The sequence below is a fragment of the Ambystoma mexicanum genome, chromosome 7q, assembly GCF_040938575.1.
Source record: "Ambystoma mexicanum isolate Mex_15411 chromosome 7q, UKY_AmexF1_1, whole genome shotgun sequence".
Lineage (NCBI taxonomy): Eukaryota > Metazoa > Chordata > Amphibia > Caudata > Ambystomatidae > Ambystoma > Ambystoma mexicanum.
The window spans coordinates 748,446,081-748,473,696 of NC_090941.1; the positions used below are offsets into that span (position 1 = coordinate 748,446,081).

At 49.6% G+C, this 27,616-nt stretch overlaps 1 protein-coding gene across 2 annotated transcripts in view; it reads right to left on the reverse strand.

Moving 5' to 3' along the window:
* ATM (ATM serine/threonine kinase) overlaps positions 1–27,616 on the reverse strand; it is a 3,046,976-nt gene that overhangs the window by 1,226,938 nt on the left and 1,792,422 nt on the right. For both annotated transcript variants that reach the window (XM_069640412.1, XM_069640413.1), the window contains one exon: positions 14,110–14,205. In XM_069640412.1, the coding sequence (XP_069496513.1) occupies positions 14,110–14,205 (96 nt within the window). The remainder of the gene's footprint in view (positions 1–14,109; positions 14,206–27,616) is intronic.

Below are 27,616 nucleotides of genomic sequence, written 5' to 3' on the forward strand. Positions count from 1 at the left end.
GATTCGTTGTGCCTTAGCCCATTCGATATCCATAAAGTTTCCTGCGGCTCCGCAGTCCAGCTTGGCTAGAACTTCTATGGGGGAAGATTCTGTAGTCCATAGTTGAACCCGAAAGATCATCAGACTGTTGTCTTCCCTTAGTTCCGAGGGTCGGGTAAGGTTGCAAGGGCTGCTTCTTGTTCCCCCGAGATCACCCTTGCAAAGGACCGAGGGTTGGAGTTTTCCTTTCTTCGTGGAGGTACTTCCGGGCAGTCCCTGAGTAAATGCTTCGAGGAGCCGCAATATAAACAGAGACCAGCGTCTCTCCTTCTTTTGCGTTCTGCAGGCGTCAAAGGACCTCGGCTGTTCCTATCTGCATTGGTTCTTCTGATGACGGCATGTCTTTGGGAGGATGTGGAGCAGGGCTAGGTGATGGTAGATAGAGCCGAGGTCTCCTTCTTTCCTGTCGGCGTTCAGATAGCCGGTATTCCAATTGCAGGGTCAGTGTCATGAGATCTTGGAACGACGGTGGGCGAGCTACCCTAGCCAACTCGTCTTTTAGTTCGTCCTGGAGACCTCTCCTAAATATCGTCTGCTTAGCCGAATCAGGCCAGTCTGTCTTCGCCGCTAGTCTCAGAAATCGAGATATGTAGGTCTGCACGTCTGTGTTCCCCTGTTTCACATCGAGTATTGCCTCAAGAGAGGTGTATAGGACCTCAGGACGATCAAATCTCTCTTTGAAGAGATCCACAAACTGATCATAGTTGGACAGAGCGGGATCGTTTCTGGTCACCAAAGGGGTGGCCCATGCCAAGGCATTCCCTGTTAGGTTGGTGATAAGGAAACCGACCCTAGCTCTAGCGGTTTCAAATGCATAAGGTCGAAAGACGAAGTGAACTTGGCAGGCGTCTAAGAATTCCTTTAGACCGCCGGGATAACCATCATACTTTCCAAATGTAAGAGGCATAGGCGGCAAATCCCCATGGTCATCTCTGCGGAAGACCACTTGTTGGCGTAAAGCGGCGTTCTCAGTCTTCAGGGCTTGTACTTCTATGGTTAAACCCTGTAAGGCGGCAACCAACTCCTGGTACTGCTCCAGAGAAGCCATGGTTACATTCGGGCGTTGTATTCTGTCACGTTGATCACCTTCCGCCCCTTGCTCCTCACCTGAAGATTCTTGGACACTGGATGGCTTCTTCCGTAGTACCTTGGGATGTTCCTTAGATGGTTTCTCCTTTGACTTCCTGTCATGCAAGTAAGGCCTGGCTCCCTCGGAGGCCACCTCGACAGGGAATGGGACCTGTCTTGAGGGGGGGCCCTGAGGAGCCAAGCCCCAAAAAGACAGGGAAAAAGCCGATGGATGGCACAAAAAACCCTGCAGACCGTTCCAGGAAGGATACTCGAGTCGAGTATAGTTGCAAGAGGCAGATCGGTAAAGTTCTGGGGTGACTTTCACTTCTCAGGATCCCATAGGAAGCAAACCGGCAAAGCTCCAGGAATATATACTAAGCAAAGAGTACGAGGTATTGGGAGAAGTAGAAGAGTACTGTATGCTGTCACAGAAGGATCCGTAACGATATCAGAAGAGAGCAATGGCAGGATCGAAAGAGAAGGAGAGACTAGAAGCCAGGTATAGTCCCAAACCCAAAGGATAGACAGAACTCCGAAGCTAATAGAGGAGAACGCGAGGAGGTGCGAGTGTGGCGGAGGAGACCGCGAGTCGGAACGGCGAGGCGCCGAAGGTAAGGAATCAGAGTGGAAAGATGAGCGGCAGACGCCGCAGAAAGAAGGAAGCAAGGTAAATTTGTAATCTGGACAAGTAGAGTGAAGCGCAGGTAGAAGGCTGGGAGGAGGCTACTCGGAGGAGTAGCCGAGCGAGCGTATCGTAGAAATTCACAGATACAACGCACAGGTAAGTGGGCGGGGCTGGTTTAAGTAGCGGTGGCCGCCATGTTGGTTGAGGGCTAGGCCGTTACTGTGAGGTTCTTTGTGGCAGTGCTTTCCAATCGTGCCATAGCTTCCAGGGGCGGATCGTGACAAGTTCCCACTCGTGGGAGGTTGAGGACTACCTGCTCAGTGCGTCCGATAGTGTGTTCTATTTGCCGGCCAGATGAGCCAGTTCTCCAGACCCAGAATTACAATCACATTGTCTGATCACCCCACAGCTCCAACAGACTAATGTTGTCCCGGCACTCAGACCGGACCACAGCCCAATCGCCATCAGATCGTATATGCGAGTGCACCAGCCCTTCAGGCACACATCTGTGACTAGGGTCACATGTGGCTTGCTTGATGGAAAAGAGACCCCTTCAACAGGTTGTCTTTCACAGACCATAACTGCAGGTCTCCAGAGACACTGTTCGATACCAGAAGGTGGTCTGGAGTATGTCCATGAAACCAAGACCATTGACCGCTCAGGAGCCATTCTAGCGACCTCATGAGCAGACGGCCTCCAGTACCCCCAAGATACATGAGACATAGCAAGCGAAGAAAAGCTGAGGGTGGAACAGTCATCAGAGGTTTGCAAACCTGGACCAGAGATGTTTGCCATGCTGTCCTCAGGTGGGAAACCCAACCCAGGCAAGCATCCAAGACCACGGCGAGGGACTGTGATGACGAAAACTGTGACTTCTTGCAGTTCAGGGAGAAGCCCAAGAGGTGCATCAGGCTGCATGCCCGAGAACAGATGTGCCGACACTAGATCTGGTCAATGGGCTCGGACAAGCCAGTCGTCCAGTTAGGGAAAGACATGAATGCCTTCCCTACTGAGGCGAGCCGCCACCACCGCTAGCAGCTTGGTGAAAACCAAAGACCGAAAGGAAGGACTTTGTACTGGTGGTTACAGTTCCCCACTTTGAATCTCAGATACTTCCTGTGCTTCTTGTGAATAGCACCTGAAAATAAGCATCCTGGAGATTTAGAGAAAATAGTCAGTCATTCATGTCCAGGGCATGTAGCATATGAGCAGAAGTAACCATTTTGAACTTGTCTTTGTACAAGTACAAGTTAAGAAGCCAGAGATCCGTGATGGGTCTCAGACCCCATCCTTCTTTGGCATCAGAAAGTAAGTTGAGTACCAACCCCTGCCTCGTTCTGAGCAGGGTACCATCCCTATGACCCCCTTTGGGAGGTGCCGACAGATCTCCTCCAGCAGGATAGGTTCTGGAGCCAAGGGCTTGTGGCAGGGCAGCTGGACTAGAGGGCCAAAAGGCAAAGGGGAGGCAGAATCCCTGCTGAACGTCCTGAATAGCCCAGGTGTCTGAGGTGGTATATGTCCATTCTCAGATGAATGGTGGAAGTTCTGTTTACCGTGGCTTCGCGCTGGGGGTTGCGGAGGACACAGAGGAGAAGGAAGTGCCTGCTCCATGCACACCACATCTCCTACCCCTATAGGGATGGTGTTGTCCTTGCCTGCCCAAGGATGACTGGCCTGACCCCTCTGATCAGAAGAGCCAAAGGGACGAAAATCCCTGCCCATCGGACTCACGGATGCTATTTTTGCACAGCAAGCCCCAACGACTTTCACTGTTGCATTAGGTGCCTGGAACGTTTGGAGCTACTTGTCAGCCTTGGTGCCCAACAATTTCATGCGATCAAAGGGCATGTCCGGGAGCTTCTCCTTGACATCAGTGGCAAACCCATCCTCAGCCAAGAAAAGCATCTCAAGACGGGGATGGTAGCCCTCATTCTAGTGATGCAGTCGGTGATGTGCAGACCAGACTGCAATATCTGACGGGAAGCCTCCTTGCCGTTTGTAACAATGGCCAGAAAACCATCCCATATTTCCCCTTCCACCGCCTCTTTCAACACTGATGAGAAACCAAAGGAGAATTTGGCCAATGCACAAGAGGCATTGACCCACGAGATACCTTCGGCTCGCGGAGCGGAAAATCTTCTTGCCCCACGCATCAAACCATTTGCTCTACCTATGCGGGGGCACTGATGCAAACGTCGTAGACTTGAGGTTTGCCGCAGCAGCATGCAACACCAAACTCTCCGGAGAACCATGGGCAGAGAGGAAACAGGTGTCAGGAGCACAGAGGACAACAGATATATGTCAGAGTACACATTGTAGTTTTGGGGTGACTCAGGAGGCAAAACTTGGCATATAACAGAAACAGGGTACAACCAGGCTGATCTTCTAGGAGACAGGTAGTCACAGGAACTGTAGGGGCAGGAACAGACAGAAGCAAAGTAACACAGAGAGAAAAAGAAGGCAGGCAAATATACTGGGTAACACGGATTGATCAGAATAAAGGGTGTACTGGAATATGATAAGGGGTCTCCATGAGATTACGGAAAGCCCTTGGGATCAGTACCAGCAGATTACTCTTAACAACAATTATGTAGCAACGTCATGGATAAGACGTGATGTTGATAGTTATACTCAGTGAAAGGGTAAAGCTGGATACCATATACTGAAACAGGTAAGACTTGAACGAACTAGACTAAGGCAACCAAAGTCTTTCTCTTGGCTGATCATAATGGAGACCAACCCAGGGGTCACACTGAGTATGGATACAGAGCTGAGAGCCAACAGTGTACTTGTAATCAAGAGGGAAAAGCAGAGTGGATAGAAATAACCAAGTATAGGACAGGCAGAGAAAAGAAGCAAAGAGCAGAAACTGTAAAAAGAGGATGTAGGTGGGAATTTAGGCAAGGAAAGTTGCCACACAAACTTGGAAACTTAGCATTCTATGAATATCATGAAATATAAAGCTTTACTCATAGGAAAGGTAGCCAGTCACTGCCAACTCAGTAAATACATGGTTCAAGAAACTGAGTGCACTAGCCCTAGACAAGAGAAAGGACTGCTGCCAACACAGCGAATACGTGGTTCATGAAACTCAGTGCACTAGTAACAGACAAGACAAGACGTTGCTGCAAACACGTGGTTCAGAAAACTAAGTACACTTAAAGACAGGTGCTTAAACTATGGACAAGGGTCTTAGCAAGTAAAGCATGAAACTTGGATTGCAAAGCGAAATGGGAAAGGGGCAGCTTTGCCAGACAAAAAGGTGAGCCTGTGAGCTGGTGGGGCAGGGCGGATGTGTCTGCTCACAGCAAATCAAGGCAAAAAGGCAGCACAAATACTTTCACAAAAAAGGATCATCTTTAACAGCAAACAAGACAGAAACTGGAAAGCAGCTATAGCAGGTAGGAATTAGTAACCAGAAGCAAGAAAGCATGAAAGGTTAAAAAAACACATGAAGCAGGAAGTTCAGGTAAAGGCAGTTGATAGAACACTGGGTAAACCTCAGAGTAAGCTTATGAAGTCCTTTCAGCTCACAGCCCAGCAGGGTAGAGCTGATTGTAGCCTTGGGCAGCCGTGTCCAATTAAGCCCAGGCCAGGCTTCACTAGCTTGCAGCAGTGGATTGGAATTAAAGCCTCACCCTCTCTTGGTAGCCTAGCCTGCAGGAGCTTGTACAAGGTGAATGTAATCAGGGTATTTTTGTATGCCTCCCCCCAGCCCTTTGCCTTTTGGACAGCATACATCTAGCAGAATGCATCAGTTGGTTTAACCAAAAACCCAGAATGGAACGTGAAAGTAGTTTGGTCCAAAACTGCAACAGTAAAACAGGTAAATGAATGCCATGGCCATTTATGGGTTTTAACATGGGAGTTATGCTATGAACAAAGTCTATGAATGGGTGCATACAGTGGTACCGGGTAGCAGTCGGGTAGATTCCTAACAACAGGGGTCCAAAGGGACCGGCCAGTGCTTCCTGGTCAGGTCACGTTCCACTGTGAGGACCGGCACCAGTTTGGTCCACAGTTCTATCACGGACCTTGCACTGCCTAATTAAAAAGCATCAAGGTCTCCTTCTTAGGACCCTCTCCCAGAATGTCACACAGGTCATGCTGAACCTTAGGCCTTTCGGGCCGACAGCCCATGATTGTGAACTACCTTTGCTATCAAGCGCTAAAAGGCCGCCAGTGGTTAGCCAGGGGTGGCAGCAGGCACCATGTCAACCTCCCTTGAGGTGTCCAGGTCAGCTGCCTCCTGCAAGTCGGCTGCCAGATCCACCAAGTCACCCTGGTCCCTGTAAAACGCCTCTGGAGGGGAGGCCACCAGGGGGCGCAGGCAGGATGGACGCCTGAGCTTCGAGCTCCGCACCCAGCCCCGGGTAAACTGCGGTCTACCAGCGGAACGAGGGTCCCATGAACCACGCGACCCCCACCAAGAGGTGTGGGAACCGGTAGCCCCCACCTGGACCCAACTCCGGTCCCGATCCGACGCTCCTACGCGGAGCTTTACGGGCTGAGACGATACCAGCAGCCCCTCCCCTACGGCCTGGTGTGGAGCAGCGTGGGAGGCGACGAGGGAGAGCGTCCGCGCACACATAGGCCGTGCCGCTCATGAGAGGGCCTGGGGCCGCGGACACTTGACGCGGACTACCGCGGATCATCGCACGAACCAGGGGCCCGACCCGAGGAAGGCCATCCGCCTGCCCAGGGAGCTGCGACATCGCAGGGGGGCCGACGTGGGAGCGTGCCCCCCTTTCCATCGCGGCACGCATCAAGGCAGCCCGCGGCGCCTGGGGGCTCCACGCCTGGCGCAACTGAGGCGGGGCAGCCGGGAAGCCGCCGACGCGGCCCGGAGAGGGCCATCCTCCCACCCTTAGAAGAACGACACTGCCGAGAGGCCGACGCTGGGGCGTGCCCCCCGCCCTTCCACCGCGGCCCCGCGCCTGGCGCTCCAGACACTCGAGGTGGGGCAGCTGAGGTACCGCGGGTGCGCTCTGTCGGAGGGAGGCCCGGGCCTACCTGCCCATCCCACGGCCCCAGGGTCCGATCCGAAGAAGGCCATCCACCTGCCCACGGAACATCGACATCGCCCGGGGGCCGACGCGGGAGCGCACCCCCCCCCCAACACGCTCCCCCTCCTCCCGCTCTCACCTAAGGAAAGTGCCAGGGGACACCCGCAGTCTCGTGACGAGGACCCTCCCCACTGCGGCTAGGTTTGGGGATCAAAGTGAGACAAGCATAGAGGGCAAGGACCCCTGCCCGGCATCCCTACGACCCCCCTCCATTGGAAGGCCTCTTGGAGTAAACGGGGTACCAAAGGGAACGTTCCGCAAACTAACGGAGCCAAACAGGGTGGACACGATCCTCCCATGAGCTGGAAAGAAAACTTGCTGAAATACCAATTTGTGGCCAACGAGAGTGTCATGGCGACCGGGGGCCCCGCTACCCCACCCCCAGACTTGGGGGCCATCCAGAACAATATCCAGACGATTCTAGAGGAGATACGAGGGATGAGGACTGACATGGGCACCAAATTGGCTGACCTCAAGACCAAAGTCACCACCCTAGAAGACCGAGTGGAGGGAGTCGAAAACAATCAGCTCTCTGTAACACTCCTCGAAACCCAAATGGACATTAGACTCCAAGACATGGAAAGACGAGAGGAAGAACTCCGGCTTAAGGTCGACGACATGGAGAACAGGGAGAGAAGGAACAACCTGCGCATTTTTGGCCTGGTGGAGTCCGAGGGCGAATCCACACAAGGACTTGAGGGCAAAGTGCACGACATTGTGAGGATCGCCCTGGGAACAGATGTTGCGGGCACGATCAACTTTGACAGAGTGCACCGGGCGGGGGGGGTGGGGCAGAGGCCCGCGCTCGGTCTTGGTCCGGCTACATTATTATAAAGACAAGGCCAAAATTCTAGAGAAAGCGAGGAACCTCGGCAACATACAATATGGCGACTCAAGGGTGTCCATCTTCCAATATCTGTCGGCCCTCACCCTGTCAATGAGGAGGAAATGTGGCACCCTCACAAGATGGCTTCAAGGTAAAGGGGTTCGATACCGCTGGGGACATCCCTTCTGTTTGGAATTTGAATGGCTAGGGGAGAAGTACCACCTGGTGTCGGAGGAGGATATTCGGAGGGCCACAGACGACCTGGTCAGCGACCAGGCGGGCCACTCGGGCGCCCAGGACGGGAGAGCTCGTGAACCCCCCAGGGGTCCTGATAGACTGATGAACCACAGCGGCAAATCCAAGGTCAAGGGGGCCCGGAAGTTCCGTAAAACTAGACACCCGTCGACAAACTCTGAAGATCACTCGAAGTCATGATAATACCGCTCGAGCGGAGGTGGAGGAGATCACGAGGTGAGCATTGACTCGGGGCCCGGGCTCTGGAGGTCCTGGGTCCACGAGATGCCATAACTGGACGCCGCGTTGGCGCAACGGCTGGCCCGACGGACTACAGGGTGGGCGAAAGTTTGTTAAAAGGTTAACTGTTTGGTTGAGTTGGCCCACACACAGGGCCCAAGTTAACGGTTGCTGGGCTGGAGTGGGGGCTCATGGTTCCAGAATTCTACCTCGGACATTTATACCGAGGTTCTGACGGGGCCAGCCTATATTGATCTTGAGAATTGGGATTCCCTAACACATGAAAATCCCGGGGCTGGGGTTAGAGTCCTTGGTGGTTCGTTGACCAACCCCACCGTATGTTGGGGAAAGTGGACGAACGCCTTATATTTCAGGGGAAGAGGGGGAAGGGGGGGAGGGGGGAGGAAACAGGGAGGGGGGCTTGGAATAGGGGGGAGGGGGGAAAAATGGTCAACAGGGCAGACAGAGGGGTAAGGGGGGAAAATCAGTTCAAGTCACGGAAACTTGCTTGGCGGCGGGCTCCGAAATTCAGATACTATGAGGGGTCCAAAGTGCACAACCGAAAAGGCGATAATGATTGAAGGGAAGATAGGCACGTTGAACGTCAAGGACCTTAATTCTCAAAATAAGAGGTCCCTTACGAGCAATATGTTCCGCAAACAACATCTAACAGTTCTATTCCTACAGGAAACACATTATAAACGTGGGAGGGAGTCCAGAATCAAAGGGAAAGATATTGGCTGCAACTACTGGGCATCACACCCGACCTCAAAGAAGGAGGGGGTGGGCATTCTCCTGGGAAGGGCACTCCAACTCACAGGGGTAGAAACCAAGAGAGGATTTGGAGGCCGATTCTTAGGTGTTAAAGGGTTTTGCGAGGGACAACGCGTCACTCTAGCCACCGTATACGCACCCAACTCGGGTCAGGTGGAATTCCTCACGCGGGTCTTCGGTGTCATGGACGAATGGGCAGAGGGGGCCATGATACTGGGCGGGGACTTCAATCTAATAGCTGACCCCCAACTGGACTGGTGGTCCGCCAGGGGAGGGACACCCAAGGGGATCACTAAGGACAACCTGGCCTTGCAAGCCCTCCTGAGGGATCACTACTGGGTAGACACCTGGCCCAAAGCATACCCGGGCCAGGGCGGTTACACCTTCTTCTCTCCCCCGCACTGCACCTACACTAGAATCGACCTCCTGCTGTCCTCAGAGGAGGGGGACGGGGTGGTAACCCAACCAAGGGTTGAGGCCATAACATGGTCGGACCACGAACTGCTCGTGGCTAACTGGTCACTGCCCGTTGCCCCGAGATCATCTCGATGGCGGTGCAATGACACGCTCCTTAGAGACCCCGTATTCCGCGACTTTATGAAACAAGAAATGCTGGCCTACTTTGAGACAAATGACACCGGGGAGACTGACATGTCTATGGTATGGGAAGAGGGGAAAGCCACTTTTAGAGGTCTCCTCATAGCAGAGGGCTCGAGGCGCAAAAGGGAGAGGGGCCTGATCGAGAGCAAAATCCGTGCGGAATTGCAGGTCTTGCGGACCAGATTGGGCGCTCCGGGGGTTGATCGGGAGGCACTCCTGGACGAGATGCAGGGCAAAAGACAGGAGCTCCATACGGTTCTCATAGGGGAGGTTGTCAAAAAAATGCGGTACACTAAACAGTTATACTATGAACGGGGTGACAGGGTGGGGACTCTGTTGGCACAAAGGTCACGGGGGTGTAGGGTGGAAAGAGGGATTACCCAGCTTGGTGATGAGGGAGGTAGAATTCATAGGGACCGGCAGAAAATAACGGAATGCTTTGCTGACTACTACAGCAAACTTTATTCCAGGCAAGTGGGCGAATCACAGGAGGATATTTCCTCCTACTTGGCGGAACACCCCCTCCCCAGGCTGACCGACGAAGACCTAGAGGCCCTCGAGGGGGAAATCTCAGAAGAAGAGGTGGAGGGAGCCATCAAAAGACTGAAGGCCGGAAAGGCACCAGGCCGAGACGGCTACACAGCAGATTTTTACAAACAGACCCAATCGATCCTGGTGAAACCCCTGGCTAAACTGTTCAACCAGATTAGGAGTCGGGACACAATCCCACCGACATTCCTGCAGGCCCTCATCACCGTCATACCCAAACCAGGCAAGGACCAGACGGACTGTGGGTCTTACAGACCCATCTCACTTCTTAATTTGGACGCCAAGATTTTCGCTAGGATCTTGGCTTCCAGACTGGAAAACTCCCTCCCACGCCTGATACACCCAGACCAGGCGGGATTCGTCCTTAACAGACAGGGCTCCGATAATTTAAGGAAAACGCTCCACATACTTGCCACAACTGAGGCCAGAAACGAGGGCACACTCTTACTGGCTCTTGACGCGGAGAAGGCTTTTGACAGGGTCAGTTGGGCCTTCATGAGGGAGGTCCTCACATCTATGGGGATGGGCCCAAGGTGGCTGGGATGGATATCTGCGCTTTACTCCTCCCCCTCGGCCAGAGTGGTGGCAAACGGAATGGAATCAAGAGAATTCCCCCTTGAACGTGGTACGAGGCAGGGATGCCCCCTATCCCCGTTAATCTATGCATTGGTAATGGAACCATGGGCAATCTCGGTCCGCAACGATATAGCCATCAGGGGAATACAGATGGGGGACATGCACTGCAAAATTTGCCTCTTCGCAGATGACGCCCTGCTCTATGTCACCAGACCGTCCCAAACAATCCCCCGGTTGCTACAGGGCCTCACGCGATATGGGGAGTTATCGGGGTATAAAGTCAACCTGGACAAATCGGTAGCATTTATTGGTGGGAATCTATCGGCCCCGGAGATGGCCTTTGTGGAGGGACTCCCCTTCAAACGGAGTGAGGAGGGGTTCCAGTATCTGGGAGTCCAGATCACGCGCGACCTTGAAGACCTGTATACGGCCAACTTCCCCCCCCTCTGGTCAGCAATCAGGAGAGACATAGAAAGGTGGGCGGGAGCGGGTCTCTCGTGGATGGCACGCCTCAATCTCATAAAAATGGTGATTCTCCCAAAATTCCTGTTTCTCTTCCAGATGCTCCCGGTGCAGGTCCCTAGGGCCTTCTTTGAAGAAACAAAACGTGTCCTCCTTAATTTCCTCTGGCAGGGTAAAAAACACAGAATTTCTTACGAGGTACTGACCAGGGCCAAGGAGGACGGGGGGGTGGGTTACCCTGACCTGGAGACATATTACAGGGCATCCCAGTTGAGGATACTGGTTGATCACTTCTCACCGGGAACGAAAAAACAGTGGGTAGCCATGGATAATAGGCCCCTTGCACCTGTCACAATAGAGGAATGGCTCTGGGTCCCAAGGAATAAGATCCCCAGAACCGTCCTGAACCATCCGATTCTGAAAGTACTGTGGTCCTTATGGAGAGAGGGAGGCTACTACAGATGGCTCACAACATGGCCCTCCCCCTTAAGCTGCATTTGGGCCCCTCCTTTCCTGGCCAAAATAGCGGAACCAGCAGCATACCAGACGTGGTTCGAGGCAGGCCTTAGCAGGACTGGTCATATGTGGGTGGGGGGCTCTTTCTTACCCGAGTGACCTTGAGGAGGCCCTGGGAATAGGCACGCTCTCCCCTTTCCGTTATCTTCAGCTCAAGGGTGTCCTCACTGAGCCATCCTGGGGCGATACCCTCAGGAGAGATCTTACAGACTTTGAAAAGCTCCTCCTGACCGCGAGGGGCTCCAAGGGGATAATATCCCGCCTCTATAAGCTCTTTCTGTTCTCTGTCCCTAGAGACCCACCGCCAGCACGCACACAATGGGGTAGGGACCTAGGTGAGGAGATCGATGACAAAAGTATCGCCATCAGGCCCTCAAGATACTACACCGATGGCACTACCCCCCGCAGAGGATAGCTAGGATGAGGCCAGGATATGACCCCCACTGCTGGAAATGCAGGACAGAAAGAGGAGACTACCTTCACATGTGGTGGGGATGCCCAGTGGTCCAAAACTATTGGGACAAGGTACGGGCCTGGATCAAAGGGGTGGATGGGGTTGAGCGACCTTCCTGCCCTTGGCTCCTCCTCTTCGGAGTTGACATTGGGGAAGGCCAAGAGGGCACTCAAGACCATATGCTTCAGGTTATGCTGGTAGCAGCCAGGTGTTGCCTGGCACAGAAATGGAAACATCCGGGAATGCCAGGGGAAAAAACCTGGGTAACCAAGGTACGGGCCATCTACGACATGGAGTTCCTCACACACCTGCTTGATGAGTCCAAATCCAGCATCGAGGAAATCTGGCTCCCCTTTTTTGACAAATACGGTCGAGCGGTCTAATGCCTAATGGTGATGCCGGGGGACCCCCCCCCCCCCCCAAGGACACGGTGCCATGACCCGCAGACCCGTTAGTGAACTTTACCCAGTTGGTCCACACGACTTTGACGTGCCAAACGCACAGTGCACTGACACTTTTGTTTTCTAAGGAACCCGTCAAGCAAGCAATTAACCAACCTATGAACATTAGAACTGAAGGGGGGTGGAGGGAGGGAAAGGGAGGGAGGGAGAAAGGGTGTGTTGCGTTTGGTTTTTTTCCTGTTAACTCATATCTGCAAATGTAATGTAATTTCGTAATGCACAAATGAAACTTAATAAAATTGATTTAAAAAAAAAAACGCCTCTGGAAAGTCTCTCACCTCCCTGGGGTGTAATAGCTCCAAGCCAAAAGGGACATCAAGCTAGTCATCATAAATGACTGTCAAATGTGACATATAAGCACTTTTTGGAAGCAGGAGGGACTCTTTAGTGACAACGGCGCAGACAGTGCAGTTGGACTTTCTGGTACTTCCCTTCCAAATCTTTCCTGGTCTTACTCTTCTCTCAGTTTCCAATCTCTCAGTGGATGCACTTCCCTCTGCTCCCTTTTTTATTCTCTAATCTTCTGACTTCCATGTTATAGTCACATTCCACCTTTATTACCTTTCCTGGCGTTTCCCTCTCTTCTCATGGTGCTCTCCACCCTGACTTGTTCAAAACCATCTTCTCCTTTTCTTTTTCCTTCTGACTTCACTTGCTCTTTTCTTCCTTCCTCCTACACAGGTGGCCTCCTGGTGTGTTCACTGGTTCCCTGTTATAGCCTATTTTTTGGATAGCACTCCTTTCATCCCCCAAAAGCTCTCTCAGTTTACTCTCTGGAAAAGCCTTCCACACACCTGTACTTTCCTTATGACCTGACCCTGTCTTTAGGTACCTCCTTTTACTTCTAGCGGTCTCTTTGCAGTTTCACTCCTCCACCTCCTCTAAACTGTTAACATTCCTGTGGTTCCACTTTCCGCTCCTCCTTTCTTCCCTCGGTTATCCTCTCTTCTTATGGCTGTTCCTTACTTTCAGCAAGGCTCTGTGGACCAAATTTAGAAGTACGGGGGCTGTCATATTTACCATGTCCCAATGCAACGCTGCAGCCCCATGGTGCAAACCAGGTCTAGTCTTTTGTGTCTTGACCCTCAGTAGGCTTGCATCCTCCTCTCCAATAGTGCGAGTTCTGAAAAGATCCCTAGCACATCTGTCTTCAAGCCTGGGGCAGGCACACGCCTGAAGACTGCTCTGGGAGCCCCACAGCGAGGTGAGGCAGTCCAGAAAAGGACAAAGAGACCTTTGTCACCCTTACAATCATAATATGTGACCTTGTCACAGTACTTTGAGTGTACTTCACTTAATGATGTGCACCTTGTGTATTCCCCCACAGCTTACAATTTCAAAGGGGATAGTGTAATGCAATGTAATTCACACAAAGGTTAGTCAGTCCATGAATAGATAAAAGTGAGCTGGAGTGAGATGAGCTATTGGTAGAAGCTAGTCTAAATGAATTGAGCATGACTAAACAATTGAAGTTCGATGTCATGCAGGGAAACCTCCAACTTTAGTGCGGGATGTGTTATGTTGGAATAAACTAAAGGTTCAAGTAGGTGCATCTTTACAAAAGCTTACAACACAGAAAATTAAACAGAAGCATGTAATATATTTAAGCGTCTTACCTAGTATGTCTTTCCCTCCAGTATGGTTAACTGCAGTCTTAGACAGCTGTAATAGGCTCACTAGCAGTTTCACTAGAATGCTGTCCTGTGGGTTTTCTGAATTTAAAAGATACAAAAACCGTTACTTCCTTGTTTCAGAGAGTGTAAGAACAAAGCAAGTGTACTTTATAAATTAAGTTTACAATACTAAATGCAAGCTTGCAAAATTGTCCTTCTTTCATCATGTAACAGATTCACCATCATTGAAATAACATGAAGCATCAATGGGAAATTCTGGTCCTGGGACTTTAATAGACCTCATACCAAATTGCACCACCAACGAAGGCCCAACTTCAGTGGGAAAATCCAAAATCGACACTTCTTGGCACAATATGCTGAGGTCCTTGCAATCAATGAATAGACCACCTTCTGAAGGAGCAGTTGTGCGGTTTTAAACAATGTACATACTACAAAGGTCACTATCATAAATGGCCCCAAGAACCCACTAACTCGAAGATGAGGTTTAAGGGTTTTTATTTAAATTTTCTATTGGCCTAGTCTCTCTGCCTCTCTCTTCCTAACTTCGGCCTGGCCAATCCCTCCCCAACTCAAGCTCCCGTCAACCATGGACTGGTACAAGTTATTGGTAACACACTATCTAAAAGCTATCTATAGGTTAGGGCTTAAAGGCAAACACCATATCTACATAGACTTCCTCAAAGATCAGGCTTCGAGACACCTACCTGCGGGGGACACCCCTGCAACCCTCACTCCCATTTACCCCATGTATTGTCCCCATATATAATGTTGCCTATTGCGTTTCCTGGTGACTATATGTATGGCGACATTATATATGGAGACAATATTACCCAATACGCTTTTACTGCTTTTCCTTACTGTTCTACTCCCTCTCTTCCTTCTTCGCTACTCTCCTCCCTTCCTTTCGTCCTTATGGTCTCCCACTCACCATCTCTGTCTCTTATCTGTCCCTCTGATGCCATTGCTCCCTCGCACATACCTACTACTCTCTTTATCCCTCTGATGTTCCTCTCGCTATGGTCTACCTCCACTCCCTGATCTTACTCCGTACTACTCTCCACTCCCCTACTATTGTCTGTCTCTCCAAACAACTCCCTCCTTCACACCACTACTCCACCTCCCCCACTCCTATACTACTACTGTTCCAGCATTTCGACACCACTATGCCACCTCCTCAGTACTACTCCCAACTGCCTCACCACTACCACTCCCCCACCTTCTCCTCAATCACCCTCCTTCTCTTCCTTCTGGTTTGTTGGCCTGCCCCCTCCGCCTCTAACCTCACCCGACAACCCATACCATAAGATTTCCTGTTGCCCCTTATATCCTCCCCCTACTGTCTCCATTGGTTGTCGCTTTCTGGTTCCCTGTCCAAACCTTCCCTGCCTCCCCTGCCTGGGATGTGTCACAGACATCAAATCGCATGGCAGCTTGCTACAATAAACGTTCCAGCTCATGTGCGAGTTCAGGTTTCTAGGACGAGAGTCTCCGTCACTCCACAGAAATGTTACTGCTAAGCTGGTACTGGTCTAAGCGGCTGACAGTCTGGAAATGCTGATCTGTGGCTTGATGCATAAGAGTGCAGCTGCTATAAAGAGTGAATGGTAGCCTTCTGCACACAAGCTGGCACGGGTTGACCTCGTCCTCCACATCGCACAGTGGTTCAATAATGTTAAGCTGCTAATTGGGGTGCGCTGGAACTACAGGATCTGGTGGGCTGTTCTCTGTTCGGTCCACCGCTAGGGCTGCTCCGATCTGTTATTCTCTAGAAGAGATGGAGAAAGACGAGCCAGCAATGGGAAATAGATTTATGGGGTGATCAAGAGTGGTACTGTCATGATGCCTACCTCTAAGGAGCCAGCAGGCCGGGCCCAGCAACCCCAGAGGCAGACATCATTTTCCCCAGGGAAGTCTCAGCGGGCCCAAGTCGGGGCCCTTTGGACCCAGTCCTGGCGCCTAAGGCGCCAGGCTCATAGAAGAGGATATGTGTTTAAGTGCTTAGGTGCACACTTACCTGATGCAGACCTTGCTGCTTCATCCAGGCCCTCTTGAGGCCTGAATGGGACTACTTAACCTGTAGGACTACTTCACCACCCGGGTGTGGTCGGGGAAGGATACATACCTGATTGGTGGAAGGTGGAAGGATACATACCAGGAACTTCTTCCAAGGCTATTTAAACCCCACCCGAACAGCCACACATGCTTCGCGTTGTTTTGCACCTAGCAGCTGGACGCTCACCGTGTCAGCTCCTGCATCCTGACTTCAGCCACGCCTGCCAGCACCCTGGAACACCTGCAAGGGGAGAAAGGAAGAGAATAGGAGAAGAAAAGCCCTTACCTGCTAAATCTGCATCCCGGAGTCATTTCATCAACGGCCCTGAAAAGGAAGACATCATTTTAAAGGCATTTCGTTTCGATCGCTGCAGCGCTGCATTTTACTCACCTTTGCAAGGCGCTTCCATCTTCAGCAGCGATCTTCCGGATTCAGCTACGCCCCGGCGCCTAGAGGAAAAAAGACAAGAACAAAGGTGAGAGGGAGAAAAGGAATAAGGAAAGCTCAATTTCCTTTTAAGTCTTACCTGTTGGATTATTCCCACTGCATTTCGGGTCCTGCCGCTTCCTGCCATCTCCGGACCCTGGCCCCTATGGGGAAAAAAGACAAAGACATTGAATGAGCGAATGCAAAGACATTACCTGAGCGCTCATCCAGAACTGTTTCACTTCGGGTCGGCGCCATATCTCCGGCACTCTGAACCCCGGCCCCTAAGGGGAAAAAGACATAAGCATTAGCGCTTGCTGCAATTAGACAACAAACATTATTATTAAGCTTGAACTTTTGAACAGAACTTTTACAGCGCCTTACCTGAACAGTCAAGCTTACCTGAACTCCCATCAATCCTCAATCCAGTGAAGTAACTGGGTTTCAACGCGCCCCTGCATCAGAAGCAGGATGGAGAGCTCATCCTTCCAAACCCTAAGGTGAGGCTTCACGGGGAATCGTGGAGGAGGTATCGTGGAGGGTTGGAAGGGAGTGGGAGGCTTGAGCATTGTTCCACAGTTGGTAATACTCCCTTTTCACGCACAGGAGGGTATCCAACGAGCCAGGGAAGCCAGAATAGAGGGGCCCTTTCTGTCCATCTTCAGAGTTCTGCGCCTTCGACGCCGCGCCTCCGTGGGAACCAGGTGAGCGTTACAGGTACTATATTCAATTATAGTGGCCCTAGGGAAGGGGCAGGGAGTGGGGCCCTACCATCTGCTGCCTTCCCCTCTCTGGGGGTAGGCCTTGCACCGTAGATGTCCCTATCTCTTCTCGACCAGGTCAGGCTACTGTTCCTGTGACAGTCACGCTGTTGGAAGGCTGCCTTATTAATGTGACATTTACACTCAAAATTATTATTTGTTCCTGTACTTATCCTTGCAGATAAAGGGTGTATCAGTGACTTTTACTCCCTAAAAAAAGGCAAATACTCCCAAAAAAAAATGCGGAGTCAAAATACTACCAACAAAAAATGGGAAACAGACACACATGACCTTGTGCCCCTGCTTTCACTCACGCAGCTCCATGAATAGGTTTGGACCAGCAGTGCACGTAGTACCACAGGAAGATATTGCAATTATTATTGCCTGATCGGAAGAAGTAAAGATGTATCTTTTAATGTGTATGAATAACTAGGTGCAAAGAAATTATTATGACAAAAACATTTCTGTTTTTACTAGCTTACAAAATACTCCCACTGGGAACTGGTCTTGCAGTTTTACTCTCTAAAAAATCATTTTACTCCCACTTCAAAATCTTATCTGGAGTACTGCCTGCACTTCTTTTAAATGTAAAAGTACCTCCTCTTAATATTATTAAGAGGCTAAAGGCTGTCTTGAGGGAGTTACTGCAAATGCAAGTAGGACCTAGATTGCTGAGTGTTTGCATAGATTCAATGTGAAACAACTAAAAGCCATGCACTGATGATGCAATACACAAAGCAGCCATAAGAAGAGGTTTGCACAGATTTCTGATATTCCATAGTCCTCAGATTCATTGTAAAAATGCATGAAAGTGTACACGGATAAGGCCCCCCGGGTACCAGTGGCTGTCCCCTGTGAGGCAGTCCCTTGTGAGGGGCAGGCTGGGCCTATACCCATCTCCCCGCCTGGGTTGGGGGAAATAACCAACAACTACCGTACTACCAAGGGTGATAAGTCAAACCTGGGGAAGAAAAGCCGAAGTATGGCAGCTGAGACACTAAATAATACAAAATCTGACCACTGTGATATTGATAACAATTTTTTGCTGGCCACATGTTACACACTGCAAAGTGCCATGGGGTCTAGTAGTGCACATCTGGAGCCACCTGTTGAGCCGGCGAGTCCGGTAATAACTATGTGGTCTCAGCTGCGCAGGTGCACAATTCCCCACGTATGCTCGGCACCGTCCCAGCGGCTTTCAGCGTCACCAAACCTGTTCCACAATACAAGGGCTGGCGAAAGTCAAAGTGCATTGCAAAACAATAGCTTTATCGATCAGAGACCAGAAATACCCTTACTGAGATCCTACATTTCGCTATACAAATCCTTCTTAAACTCTGTGGGTCACACTGAACGAAATACAAAAACTGGGCAAGCGCTCCACCTCCTTGGATGATAGACTTTCAGTCCTAGCCAGTCAGAAAGGGTCATCTGGGATGCCACGTCTAGCCGTGAACCACAATGGAACCATAGACCTGCCGGCTGGAAAAAGAGGGCCTAACAGCCCATCCTGTGTAATAAATCTGACCGGTCATACAAACTATCATACCACTCTGTTCATGACCAGGAAAGAAAGGTGTTTGGCACAGCGGGCGAGGACCAGGCCGAAGGCCATTGATGCAACTATGGGGAGTTGCTCATCCACCTCTCGATCAATTAAACTCCACTGTTATTTCGCTCAATCAGCTCAAAAGAAAGAAGGACAAAAAGAAAGTGGCAGGGAAAAGACACACAAAAATCTGCTGGGACTCTGACAAGCTGGTTAATTGGTGAGGCGGTAGGCCCCCACCTCCCCAAGTACAAGATCTAGGAAATTACATAACTTATACACCCTTGGCGCTGGTTGCCTGTCTAGCACCTGCCTGGGAGGCCCTGCAAGTGGGAAACCTGCAAGCTCAGAGGAAGTCCAGCCAAACTAGACAAATGTTGCCAGCCGCCGACTTAGTATCACCAAAGCTCGACACGATACCCACCTGTTATCCTTGAACCAAAGATATTTATCTTTGGCCGAGGCCCACAAACTTTTTCGGACAAACATGTTAACAGATCTGATGTGGTCCATATCTGCAAAAAAGTCCTGGCTTTGCGTGTTCTGTCATCATCGGATTTTAGCTTTGTTGAACCTGTCCGATCTCAGGGGGCTGAATGTGTGCGGGTCCACTGTGTCACCCCAGAGGTCCCAGCACTGGTGAGATCTTCTCAGGGAGAAAAAGAGAAAGCGCGGTATGAAATTGACCGCCCATCGCATGTTGGTCTTAAAGAACAAGCTGCAGCTTTAGCAGCCACCGAGTTGGCGAGGGGAGTAGCAATGACAACCCTACCAGGTGCCCCAGGCTTAGGACATGTTACACCTCCCCAGGCTGAAGATGTAATGGGGTGGGAATGGTTTAGGAAGATTCTGTTAAAACATCTGGTCCAACCAGACTGATTTTTGAAGGTTGCCCCCTGGAACACATATGGCGATAGCCACTTTACAGGGAACCAAGGGGTCTATTTCAAGCCTGTAAGAATGTGATATAATTCGGCTGCAAGAGACGTGGCTCTTAAAATCGATATACCTAGAGGGCTATGTATTGTTCCAGTCATTGGCAAAGAAGGGCCAAAGTGGTCATCCATCTGGTGGCCTGTTAACTGGGCTTAAACAGAATCTCCCAGTAGTGAGTTTAACAGAGATAATGAATGCCCCCAATGTACTTGCAATTGAGGGCTGTCTGACCGGGGGTTTGGGAGCGGGGTGGAATATCTAGGAAAACATCTACGGAAATTTTGCTGATTAACATCTATGTGCAACCGACTAAGCTGGCCCTAGACACAATCCACAAAAGTATTGATTCCATATGAGCAGGGTGGTCAATGACTGCAGGTCATGAGCTTGTACTTTTGGGTGGAGATGTGAATACCGGTTGAAGAGATACTGGCAGCGTAGATGCTTATAGACATGTGGAACCCGTTAGTACCATGGCTAAGAAACGAGGGAACCCCTAGCAGACAAAATGGGTGTCCTTCTTAAAAGAATGGGGCTTAATAATGCTAAATGGGCGCACATATGGCGACAAACATGGGCAGTGTAACTGGCAGATAAATAAAAAATCCTTCACTTTGGATTACTTTTTTGCCAGTAACACCTGTGCAGAAAGAGTCAAATCCCTTGAGATACGGAGAACAGATTTTACTGACCATTCCCTGTTGAAAATCACGCTGTGTCTGAACCTGAACGAGTGCAGGGTTGGTGGTGGTGGGGTAAATGTAAACCCAGCAGAGAACAGACTTAAAAAGTATGAGCGCCAGACCTTTAGCGCCACTGATGTAAATAGGATGGGAGAGCAGCTGCAGGTACTTGCGTTGGAAGCGGGGATACCGCCCTGTCAAGCATATAGATGCCCATAGTGCCAAACATGGTCGGTTGTTTGATATTGAAATCAGAGGCGCAAAAAGACAGATGTGATGTAATATTCCAGTAGCCAAACACATAGGGGGCACGCAGGGAGAGGTGGATGCTAGGCTACAGAGAATCAAACTACCTGGGTCACTAGATGGAGGACCTCTGAGACAACTACACAGTGGCAAAAGATGCTCACAACTTTGTGTAGCAGGGTTTCCCGACAAATATTGCGGTTGCTGGCAATAGCCAAGGGGGACTCTAAACGACAAACCATTAACCCTATTCCAGCAGATAAATGTGTATACTTTGTTAGGTCTAAATGTGACCAACCAACTACAGACTGGAAGGTAACAAAGGGAGGAGGTCACTGTCCACGGAACATTTGAGCTGAGGAAACATACATAGCTATTGGTAATCTTAAGGTCTTGAGAGCACCGGGGCCAAATAGTTTGTCAAATACAGTCCTAAAACCTAGCAGTATTGTCAAGGAATCTGGAGATGTTGTACATTAGAGTCTGCAGAAACGGTATGGTGCCCGATACATGGCAGCAGGCAATTTTTCTCCCCATTTACAAAAAGGGGATAGAGGGAGGCCATACAACTAAAGGCTACTCTCTCTCCTGGATGTGACTGGGAATTTATTGGATACCTTTTCCTGACTACTTTGCAAAAGTGGGTCACAAGTTGTAACATCCTGCATCCGACACAGACTGGCTTTAGACCAGGGTCCAGTACCACATAACATCAGGACCCTTGATAAACGTATGCAGGAGGCCGTGGTGAGGGGAAACTTGGTGCCATACCTAATTTTTGTAGATTACAGCACAGCCTTTGACTCAGTGATCCGGGCTACCATGTGGCAAAAACCGACAACCCTGGGATGCCCTGACTGGATCTCGTCTATCCTTGTTACATTACACACAAACACAGGAGCTCTAGTACGACTGGACGAGGCCGGCTCGCTATCACCTACGGTAAACATCAACAGGGGGGTAAAGCAGGGTTATAACCTGGCCCCCCTGTTGTTTAACTTGTTTCTATCAGACCTTCCAAAAGCAGTAACCTCTGAGGGGGCTGTTTGATTAAGACTGGAAATGCCAGTATACCCAGCATCTTGTACACAGACAACCTGGTCCTGATGGATGGTACAATAGCGCGTTAGGGGTAAATTCAAGGCATCGAATGAATACTTGCTGAAAAATTATCTTGCCATCAATATGAAGAAGACCCAAATGATGGTAATCTCACCAGGAAAGTTACATCGGGTAAGACTGGAGTCAGATCTGGAGCCAGATCTAGAACCCATTGAGTATGGGCCGACCTATTCCTATCTGGGTGTGGAGCTGTCAGCCACGGGTCGGTACGATAATATCATGGAACTAAAGAAGTGTAAGGCCCGGCTGCTGACCTATGCTATAGGCCAGTTTACCAAACGTACCGCAGGGTTTTCAATCGAAGAAGGCCCTATCAAACTCTACATAGTTTTTTCCCCAACAATTTTATATGGCATGGAGGCACTAGCCATTGGTAATCTTGGTTGGTTAGACATTCTGGAAGGGTTCTTTTGTAGGTATATCTTAACCCTTCCCCCATCTACCCCAATGGCTGACCTGAGGCTTGAGTTGGGGTTGACTTCTTTGAGATCTCAGGTAATGACACGTAGAGGCCTCCTGTACATAAAATGAAGATCTAAGCCCAAATGCCCCTTAGAGATATTGGGACAGTGTACTGAAACTACAACCATTATTGAAAGAAGAACTGGGGATTACCAATCACTTAAATGACCAGTGATTCCTTTCTATTGATTAGAAGCCTGGCTTTACTAACTTAAGAAGTATATTTAAGAAGAAGATGGCTTTACATAATTGGATAGGCAATTACAACCATTAGGAAACACTCATGGGGGTTACTCATAACTACCTGCAAACTCATTGTGATCTATTAAAATGTGTTATATTACGACTGAAGTAAATCGACTCTCTCTCCTTGCGTTTCAGGGGGCCTATCTAAAAATCCCAAGAGAGATGAGAATCTGCTCCATATGTGAAGAGCCAACAAAGTTGAAAGCCCCGTGAAATGTCTTTGCACAATGTTTGAAACGGGGGCCAAACTACATGTGCTCGTTGGGACAGTTTGTTAGCCAGTACAATGCTATTAAAACTGACCACTTTTGGCATTATTGCCTGAAGACGGTTTCAGGTGCAGTACATATAGCATTGTTTAGATTATGGTCACAGATTAAATAGTATTTTCCCACCTAAATACAAGTGACCATCGCCATATACAGAGCAATAGACATGCTTGGCTCTAAATACACCTTGGTCTGACGTGACCCGCTATTGATTAATAATCGAAATAACAGATGAGTCAGTGCACAATATTGTAAAACATCGAATTACGTATGAATGTATGTGATAACCTTTCTTAACACTGGGAACATATAGGCCATGGGCTCGACCCACTGAGTATTGTGTAGCCTGATTGCTTGGACAGTTTGGTTTTAGAGACTAGTGTGTAAAGATAGTGATCAGTGAACTGTGAATCGTGAATTGTATCATAGTGAAATGGAAATCAACTAACCATCAATTCAAATGAAATGGAAAGAATTGATATGGAATGGAACGGAAAAAGAAACTAAGTAATTATGATGATTTTATTTTAAACTGAAGCAATAATGATCTTATTTGTATTTGTACTATTACTACAATCTCTATCATTATTGTACAGTACAGTATTGTATTAATGGTATTTTAAATGTACCATATGCATTTGATAAAGTTCATTCATGAACTAAAAACCAATAAATTAAATGATATGCAGTGAAACAGACAGATTTCCAGGAACAACGGCAGAAGTTGTTAGGCTTGAAGATTATTGAATGTACTATAAATCTCAGTGTCACGGATTGAACAGTGTTTGCCCATTGATGGTGGAATGTGGACACTCATCTATTGTGACTGAATACTCCCTAAATTGAATCAAAGTAAAGTGTACAACATACGCTGGAATTATGATGCACTTCTTGAAATATTTGGTTAGGACGAAGGTGCGATTGGGCAGGTTATAAAATGTGTCTTCAAAGAGGTCTTTGTATATTTTCAAATTTGCCTTGTAATCAGCAAATGAGTGAGTCAAATAAAAGGAATTGGAAAAGCATGGTAGAGCTATTTTAAATTCAAGTTGGGTTTTTACATGGAAGCCTGATGTTCGAGCGAATTGGGGCAGAGGAAGGCAACATGGAACATGCCACTACAGTTAGGAAGGTCCATGCAGGGTCGGAGAGACTAGTATCAAGCCCAAACTTGATAACATTCATTCAGTGATACCTGTGTGGGCTGTGTGCATGAACATAAATGACCATATAGGTTCATTTATGCCAGAAAAATCCCTCAATATATGGTATATGAAATTGCATTTATAACGCACCTGTACACAAGTGTTTCTAGGCACGACAAGACGGGGAAACAGAGGGAGGACAAAACAACAAACTTACTAGGCCTTGCGTTATTCAGATCGCGCATGTGCAGGAAAGTGGAAGGAGAGATGTGCTGATGGGGGCAGGGGAAGGAGAAGTGCAGGTAACTCAAAAGTGCAGCCAGCGGGTGTTCTGGTGAGGAGGATCTCAGTCTTACTAGCATTAAAGCAGAGCTCATTGGCAGCACACCAATCCTGAATTACGGCCAGACAGTCTGGAATGAGAGAAGGAAAAGAGGTGGCCGAGTGGAGCCGAAAGAAAGCTGAGTGTGATTTGATTTGATTTGAATAGCACTTATAGAGCACATCATTCACTTAAGGGCATCTTGGCTCTACCTAGTACGAAGAAACGGAAAAGCCAGCTAGAAGAGGAAGGTCTTCAAAGCCTTACAAAAGGCCAGATGATTCGATCTAAGGGAGCGTGGTAGAGCATTCCACAATCTAGCTGCCAGAAAGTGGAACGGCCACTTATGCGACTGTATTTCACCATCGGAGTAGGCAAAAGGCAAGCATCGGCTGAGTGCAGAGCGCATCTGGGGACATAAGGCCGAAATTTTGCCTGAAGATACTCAGCGCCCAGACCATAGAAAGCATGGTGAACCAGGCACAAAGATTTTAAATGGATGCGTTTTACCACAGGAAGCCAGTAAAGTTGCGTCAAAATGGGCATGTGGCAGCACTGGGGTTGGACACGGCCAGCCTGGCAGCAGAATTTTGGAGAACCTGAAGACAGTGGAGTAGGTAAGCAGGCTGAGCCAGGAAAAGTACATTACAATAATCAATAGAGGAAGAAACAAGCGCAGAAACCACCGCAGCGTAAAAGTGAACAGGAAGGAAGGGAAGAACCCGATGGAGCGGTTTAAGTTGAAAGTGGCCCCTCAGTCAAAACGCACTGACCTGGGGCTCCATGGAAAGCGAGGAGAGAGTTTAACCCCCAGGTCTTTAACTATAGTGACAGGTGTCGGGAAGGGACCTAGCGACGAAGGCCAGAAATCAGTAGTCCGCATTACACTGAAAGTTGAAGCAGAGAGCAGCGATGCAGTGTGCAAGAGGTGCCAGGTATTGGTTGAACAGCCAGGGCGAAAAGGTTAGACCCCTGATGAACACCACAAGTAGAGAGATAGAAGACAGGAAAGACCCCACTTGGACCTGAGAGGGTCGATCAGTGAGAAAGGAGGTCAGCCAGGCAAGAGCCTAATCAGTGATACCCAGGTTATCACAGAGGCGATTGAGCAGGATGGCATGGTTGACCGTATCAAAAGCAGAAGAAAGATCGAGGAGAATGAGGACAGAGGGAAAATTAGAGTCAAGGTTAGAGAGCAGGTCTTCACGGGTGTTCAGGAGAGCAGTTTCCGTGCTTCTAGCAACTCTGAGGACAGACTAGTGGTTGTGGAGATAACCAACAGATTCAGTGTGCTGATGAAGCTGGGAGATGGCCAGCTTTTCCAAGAGTTTGCCCAAGAAAGAAGTGATGGAGATCAAGCGATAGTTAGCCGGAGAGGACAAATCGGTAGAGGGCTTCTTTAGAAGGGGGTGCACAGTGGAGTGCTTAAGCGGGGAGGGGAAGGTTCCAGTGGCAAAGGAGTGATGCAGAAATCAGCCAAGGCTGGAGCAAGGGTGTCAATGTGGTCCTTGATGGTTCTGGATGAGCAGGGAAGAACCTGCTTTGACAAGAATTTCATAGATCAGATTTGTCTAGAAACATCATCTGGGGTGAAAAAGGGAAAGGAGGAGAAGGGACGTCCACAGGCGGGCCAGGAGTGAAGGGGGAGGAGGTAGAGGAAGAGAGGGTGGACAGGATGTCCTGAGTTTTAGTGGAGAAATAAGAAGCCAAGGCTGTGCTGAGGGCTTGGGAGGGAACAGGAGAGATAGAGACTGCAGCAGGATTGGCCAGCTCTTTGCAGATTTTGAAAAATTCGGCCGAGTTGTTAACTGCTGCAGAGAAGCAGGCTTGGATGTGGGCTATCTTCTTAGCGAGGACATAGAGTCTGTATTGCCTTTGGAGCAAGCGGCAGGCCAGTTTGTCAGGGGGTGCGCCTAATGCCCTCCACTTCCTCTCAACCACCCCACACTTGCCTTTATGGGTGACGAGGTTTGAATTGTACCAAGAGTTGCACTTGGATTTGGGCTTCAAACGGATCCTCATGACAGGGGCAAGGACATCAAGAGTGTTAGAGATAGAAAGATGTAGGTTAGATAGGGCTGTGTCAGGATGAGAGTCAGCCAAAGGTGCAGAAGGAGGAGAGAAAATAGCGGTGAAAGCCTCAACTGAGACACGCTTCATGGGTCAGAAGACCGAGAAGGTAGGTGGCAGTGCTGGAGTCGGCTTGGCCGGAGGAGTAGAGAGAGAGTTGGGAGGAAAGGAGCAAGTCATCACTCCAGGAGAGAGGAGTGGTGAGAGGGAGGTCTGAGGAGATCAGAATATCCAGGGTGTGCCCTGCAGAGTGGGTCAGGCCAGAGAGAAAAAAAGAGAAAAAGAGAGAAAGAGAAAAAGAGAGAAAAAGAGAAAGAGAAAAAAAGAGAAAAAGAGAAAAAAAGAGAAAAAGAGAAAAAAAGAGAGAAAGAAAGAGAGAGAGAGAGAGAGAGAGAGAGAGTGAGAGAGAGAGAGAGAGAGAGAGTCACAGAGGTTGCAAAAGAGTCCAGCAGAAGGACAGGTAGCATCCAGGTGGATGTTAAGATCTCAGAGGAGAAGTTGAGAGGTAGAGGCGAAGAGGAGAGGTCTGCCCACTCAGAGAGGAAGGAGGCTACCTGGCCGGGCGGCCTGTAGATGGTGGCCACAGTGAGAATAAGGCCAGGAGAGATAGAGAGCCTGCAGAACAGGCATTCAAATTTGGAGTAGTCCTGCATAGGAATGATAGAGGCAAGGATCCACTCCAGGAAGATCAAATATACACCGCACCAGGACAGTTGGTTCTGGGTTTGGAGAGGATCTTGTAGCCATCAGGAAGGAGAGCGTCAAAGCTTGTGACAGAGCTGGCCGTGAACCACGTCTCGGTCAGACGGTATACATCCAGATTGAGTTCTCCCAGTAGACGGCAGATGTCAGAGGAGTGTTTGACAGCTGAGTGAGAGTTGAGAGTAGAATTGTTGAGCAGGTTGCCCCCTTTGAAGGAGCTCTGTGGAGGGGTAAAGGTCAGAGGTACGCCCTGCGGAAGTGTTGCAGGAGCCCAAGCCAGGGCAGAGGTGGAAGGAAGAGAAGGCAAAGTAGCCAAGGAGGAGGTGGGTGCCAGAGGGTTGGTGGGGGAAGGAGGCAACAGGGTGGCCAGAGAAGCACCAGAGGCAGCCATAGAGGTGGCAGAGGATGAGGCGACAGAGGAGCCAGAGAGGGGAAATAAGGGACAGCAGGAGAAGAAAGGAAGTTGATAAGGCGCGTGAAGTGTCTATCAAAATGGA